The 6000-nt window shown below is 35.0% G+C and overlaps 1 protein-coding gene across 1 annotated transcript; it reads left to right on the top strand.

Moving 5' to 3' along the window:
- The first annotated feature begins 249 nt into the window (after positions 1–249).
- On the top strand, positions 250–4903 carry LOC120131572 (protein disulfide isomerase-like 1-6). The gene is given in 13 exon segments (XM_039148529.1): positions 250–897; positions 1015–1144; positions 1786–1904; positions 1906–1949; positions 2240–2358; positions 2877–2957; positions 3032–3121; positions 3230–3301; positions 3386–3454; positions 3847–3927; positions 4227–4361; positions 4640–4693; positions 4786–4903. Coding segments are annotated over 13 exon segments (1602 nt in total). The 5' UTR covers positions 250–385; the 3' UTR covers positions 4882–4903.
- The last annotated feature ends 1097 nt before the right edge of the window (positions 4904–6000 follow it).

Here is a 6000-nt window from a genome sequence, read left to right as displayed (position 1 = left end):
ATATTTTATCTCTATAAAAATAAACACCATCTTAGATTTCAAAAAGACAAAAAAAAAATCAAAACCACCGGGATGAACGGGGAGGAGGGATTTCCTGGGATATTAGAGGCGACCGTTCCCGGCTGTAAAATTCAACTAATTCCATCCATAAAATTACTCAAATTTGGATAATTTAATTAACATTTAATAAAATATAAAATAAAAGGAAAGATATTAACGCCAACCAGTTCATTTTTTGTCTGACAAAACTGTTTACACTAGCAAATCTCTAGTCCCCCTCAACAGGCGCTATCATTTCTTCCACCACAGATCTGATCCGAAACTTTGAGATTTCTTTACCTCCATTGCGGAATTCTCAAGAACACTCCTTTGAAACCTAATCACCATGTTTCTGTCCAAAAAGCCCACTTCGAAATTCCTTCTCTCTCTCACCTTTGTCCTACTACTCTCATTTCCCATAAACACCAATGCCTCTGATCCCACCAGCTCTGAAGACGATTCTGATGACCTTGAACAGCTTTTAGCCCTCGATGAGCAAGAAGATCAGCTACAACAAGACCAAGACTCTATCAGTAGATTTTCGGAAGCAGAGGTGCTGAGTAAAGCACAAAGGATAGTCCTTGAACTCAACAGTGATAATTCCGAGAGGGTTATTGATGAGAACGAGTTTGTTATGCTTTTGGGGTATGCTCCTTGGTGTGTTAGGAGTGCTGAGCTTATGCCCCACTTTGCTGAAGCTGCTACTTCGTTGAAAGCATTGGGAAGTCCCATTGTGATGGCCAAACTTGATGCTGAAAGGTACCCCAAGGTAGCTTCTTTGCTTGATATTAAAGGGTTCCCTACTCTGATTTTGTTTGTTAATGGCACTCCTCAAGCATATACGGGTGGATTTTCAGCGTAAGTTTCTCTTCTTTGTTGAATTGCAATTTAATTTAGAGTGGATCATTCGCTTTGGATAATTCATATGGTAGACAATTATGCTTAATGTATTGTCGGGTCGATTTCTGTTTTCAGGGAAGGAATGGTGATATGGGCGAAGAAAAAGACCGGTGTGCCTGTCATTAGAATAAGCACGGTGACTGAGGCAGAAGATTTTCTTAGGAAGTACCATACGTTTGTGATTGGTCTTTTTGAGAAATTTGAGGTATGTTTACTTGAATCGTTTTAAAGATCATGTCTAAATATGGTTGTGAGTTTTATGGTAAAGCTTGATTTTGGGTTATAAATTTTAATTATTACTCAAGTTCCACGCCTTAACGATGCAATGATATTCTTTAATCATATGTTTGTAATTGGTCTTTTGAGAAAGCTCTTATCTAAACCTTCATGTTTGTCGACTGTTCTGTATCATGGTCCTTGTTCATTTTGAAGTTGGTAACTAAACTATTGATATTCTAGGTTGACCCTTCTGAAGTTATTCTGCAATTTCCTATATTAAATTTCAGAATATGTTGATAGCATTTAGGTACAAATTTTATTGCTAGGTAAGTCATCATTCAGGTTCATTGTGTTTGAACTGTATTTCTCTAGGTTCTCCTTTACCATAATTTTCATTAGTCCATTAAGTTGTGGTGTATCAAAAATTTCTTTCATTTAGATGACAAGTGGGACTGCAATTCTAGACTTCTGGAAATTTTCAAATTCATACCGTTTATCCTTTGTTTTGATATATCTTCTTCTACTCTGCCATCTTCTAAGGTGCATGGCTAATATGTAACATTGTCCTATAGTGTCTCAAATTTGCTAATGCACATGCAGAATGTAATCATCATGGTGTTTTTGCAGGGTTCTGATTATGAAGCATTTGTAAAGGCAGCAACTACTGACAATGAAATCCAGTTTGCTGAAACAAACAACATTGAGGTCGCAAAAATTCTCTACTCTGATATTAAAGCTACTAATTTCCTTGGGATTGTTAAAAAATGAACCAGAAAGATACACTGCTTATGGTGAGTTAATATTCTGGAAAACTGCTTATTGTGAATGGTTCATGAGTTATTTACTTTCTACTTTTTTAGGTCTCCTTCCTTTGAGTGGTTCATATGTTAATATGCAAATTATTTTGACTTTGAAATTTATAATCAGTGATTGTCAGGAGTAAGATTGCATGATACTGTTTAATAAACTTATGGACTAATGACTTCTTCTGTTCTTGCCTTTTTTTAATTTTATTTTTGTTTGAATATCAGTGAACCAGAATCATTGACGAGATTAATAACATAGCTGTCTGGTTTTACAGAAGGTGCCTTTGAGATGGAAAACATTTTGCAGTTTCTGGACTACAACAAGTTTCCATTGGTTACTAAATTGACTGAACTAAATTCTGTCAGAGTTTACTCCAGTCCTGTCAAGCTTCAGGTTTCCATTCTTCTCGTCATTACCTTTGATTGTTTACTATGTTCATGGTTTCCATTTTCCTTTTCTGTATATAACTATTTCATATTTCTTTTTCCAAATACAAACTTATTGAAAGCACTGGCATCTCAGTGAAGATATTGGTTGCAGATAGGTATTGAATGTAAAGGTCTTAGGTTTTGCACAGTGATTGAAATTTTCCCCAGTGTATTTGTAAAATTTTGTTTACAATTTGGTTAGTGTTACTACATCATTTACCCTGATTAGTTGATTCGGGTGTAACTGGAACTATATCTGTCATTGAATTTTAGTTAACTAATATATAATCTACCAACACTAATGTGATGGGAAACTAATTAAGATGAGACAATAAAACAGAAGTCAATGTGGGTCAACTTTCTGAAATATACCCTTCATTTTATCTTTTATATATTTTGGCCTTCATAAAGTTGCATAAAGTTTTCATCGTTTCTCTTGGAAACTAAAGTAGTATGGTCAATTTACCTTTCTTTATCCATCAGGTTTATGTCTTTGCAAAAGCTGATGATTTCAATACTCTTCTTGAGCCTCTTCAAGATGTTGCCAGAAAGTTCTTAACAAAGGTATTTAGATTGAGTACTTGACAGTCTGGTATTTTGGTGCAAATAGCTTCATACTTTCTTATCTTATGGTGCAGATAATGTTTATTTATATTGACATCATTGATGAAAACCTTGCAAAGCCCTTCTTGACCTTGTTTGGGCTTGAGGAATCAAAAAACACTTTGGTGAGCTTTACTTTCTTTTAAATGATAATGTTTTAACTACTAATGTATCTATTTCTTCGAGTTTGACTGAATTCAAAATTGACTTAATTTTTTCTATTTGCTTGATAGGTGACAGCATTTGATAACAAAGGCAGCTTGAAGTACTTGTTGCAGTCCGATCCAACCCCAAGCAACATTGAAGTAACAATTCTGCTCTATGGATATTACCTTTAAGGAAATATCTATTCAGAAAACTAATATGGTGTTCTGAGTTGGCCTTTACAGGAATTTTGCTTGGGGCTTCAGGATGGTTCTATCTCAACGTACTTTAAATCACAGCCAATACCAGATAATGTGAGGATCAAAATTTATGTTTCCTCCCATTTCTCTTACATAGTGCTTGGTGGTTATTATTTAGGCTCAGTTGCTTTGTCATTGCTGTCTTCTGTTTGAAACTGTAACTTCTTTCAGAATCTGCACATATGCTCTTCACTCTCTTTTTAAATAATTTTTATTCCTGCAATTTTTCCATGCATTGAATGTTGTAGTTCTATAATCCTGTCATTTCTTTTGAAAGTTGAAGAAATGGGGGGAAATGCAAGTGTCATCATTTGCATCATATCGATGCAAGTTCCTTTCTCGGCACATCCGAAAGATATTTTCCATCCGAGCTGCTGAAATGTGAATTTAATGTTTATTATATTTTATTTGAATCCTAACAAACTTTTGTATTATGAAATTTGTAGAATAATGCAAGTTTACTAGCTGTCGTGGGAAAGACATTTGATGACTTAGTGTTGAACAGTCCCAAGAATGTTCTTTTAGAGGTATCAATCTTTTGGACCTTCCATGCTTTTTTAGCATATGCCAATGAGATGTGCAAGCTAATTAACCCCATCAGAGCTGCATCTGAAATATGAAAATACAGGATAACTGGATTCACTGCACATATTGAATCCATGCCCATTGCTCTTATATATTTAGATACAGGATAGGATTGATGGTAGTAATTTGCACCATTTTAACTATCACCTGCTATGTATTAATTTAAATCAAGAGTCGAGAAGTTTGCTGTCATATTATACGCTTAACTTTAAAAAGGTCTTATTCCATTGTTACAAAACAGGTATATACGCCATGGTGCATCCATTGTGAGACCACAAGCAAGCAGGTTGAGAAATTGGCTAAGCATTTTAAAGCTTTGGACAATCTAGTTTTTGCAAAGATTGATGCTTCTGCTAATGAACATCCAAAACTTCAGGTATGTTTTTTCAAGCAATCAGTCAGCTTTCTAAACCTCAATACTGAATTTCCTGGGTAGGTTAGCTCACATATGGTTCTATCTCAGTCGATTACCTAGTCCAAAAGATAAAATTGTTCTTTTTTCTGGGTATGTTAGCTCTCATATACTTCATGATTCTTAGTTTTTGTCATTGGAAAACCAAGGAAGCACGTTGATTACGTATGGAATCCTTCAACATGGATTACAAATTTGATGACTGCAACGTGATTCATACTCGACATTGTTTATTGTTTCAGGTCTATGACTATCCGTCACTTTTTTTATACAAAGCCGGTGATAAAGACAATCCGGTAATCATTATAACAGTATTCACTCAATTTTTTATGCGTATGTGACTTGTTTAGCACCATCTAACATAGCGATCCATATTTTTGCTTTGCAGATCAAACTTTCAACAAAATCTGGTTCAAAAGAACTAGCAGCCTTCATTAACAAACAAGTGAGACCCAAAGATCAAGCGGCCAAAGATGAACTATAGGAAATATATAGTTTGGAATACCTAAGAACAATTGTGGCAGCCCTCGAGGCCTCCCAAAAATATAGGGAAAAGGGCGGGCTTTTACCAAAGTTTTTCAACTCCCTTTGATATATGTTTTGATTGTTACAGTAGTCAATAAATTTTTTAGGTCCAGAGATTCTTCTATATTTATTAAGGTTGTTGGGAAATTTGAAAACTTGTAATTTGATCCTATTGTTATAGCAACAGCCAACAAAGAACAAAGCTTTGTACCGAGGGTTTCTTGTCTTTCAAGGATGTCGGTTGTATTTTTGAGAAAAAAAGAAATTATGTTAGTGTAATGAAATGAAAAAAATGCTATAAAATAAGAAGACAAATTCAGCCCATGTCAATTTGAAATATTAACTATTTCAAGTTGTTCCGAGGGTCTAATACGATAAAAGGTCCCCCTTTTGATCATCTTAGCTAGGGTTGCACTGAAGTCGGATTTCAATCCGATCCGGATCGGTTTTTATCCGATCCGGTTTTTTCCCATAGAAAAAAAACCGGTTTATAAAATAACCGGTTCGGTTTCTAACCGGTTTGGAGGGCTGGATATCCTAACCGGTGTAACCGGTTTCGGTTTTAAAAAAATTGATTTTTTTAAAAAAATGGTTATAAAAAACTGATTTTAATATTATTAAAATTACATCGTCATCAATTGCAACAAAGTTTACGATAATTGAAATACTTAAATACTTCCAAGTTTGATAAATTCAAATACTTAAAAACTTCAAGTTCGATAATTGAAATAAAGTTTAAAAATAAACTACATTGACATCTCTTCTTCATCATCTTCGCCTTCTTTGTTTGGAGGGGATATTCCAAGTTCGACTTCTTCAATGTGTAAGTTTGCTTCCAAATCGACATCAATTGCATCTTCTAGAGTGGTGATATGTTGCTTACGAGCCGCTCCATCCAAATAATCCTTTAAACAAATGCATACTTCCACCGACTCGGGACTTAGTCTTGATATCCGTTGCGATATAACCCTGCCACTAACAGAAAAAGCGGATTCCGAAGCTACCGTAGAAGCTTGGACAGTTAGTAAATCACGGGTCATGGCGGCTAGAATCGGAAATTGTGCTTCCTTTTCTTTCC

The sequence above is a fragment of the Hibiscus syriacus genome, unplaced genomic scaffold (genome assembly GCF_006381635.1).
Source record: "Hibiscus syriacus cultivar Baekdansim isolate YM2019G1 unplaced genomic scaffold, ASM638163v2 tig00110556_pilon, whole genome shotgun sequence".
Lineage (NCBI taxonomy): Eukaryota > Viridiplantae > Streptophyta > Magnoliopsida > Malvales > Malvaceae > Hibiscus > Hibiscus syriacus.
The sequence above is the reverse complement of the archived record's forward strand: the minus strand, read 5'-3'. Positions and strand labels throughout refer to the sequence as shown.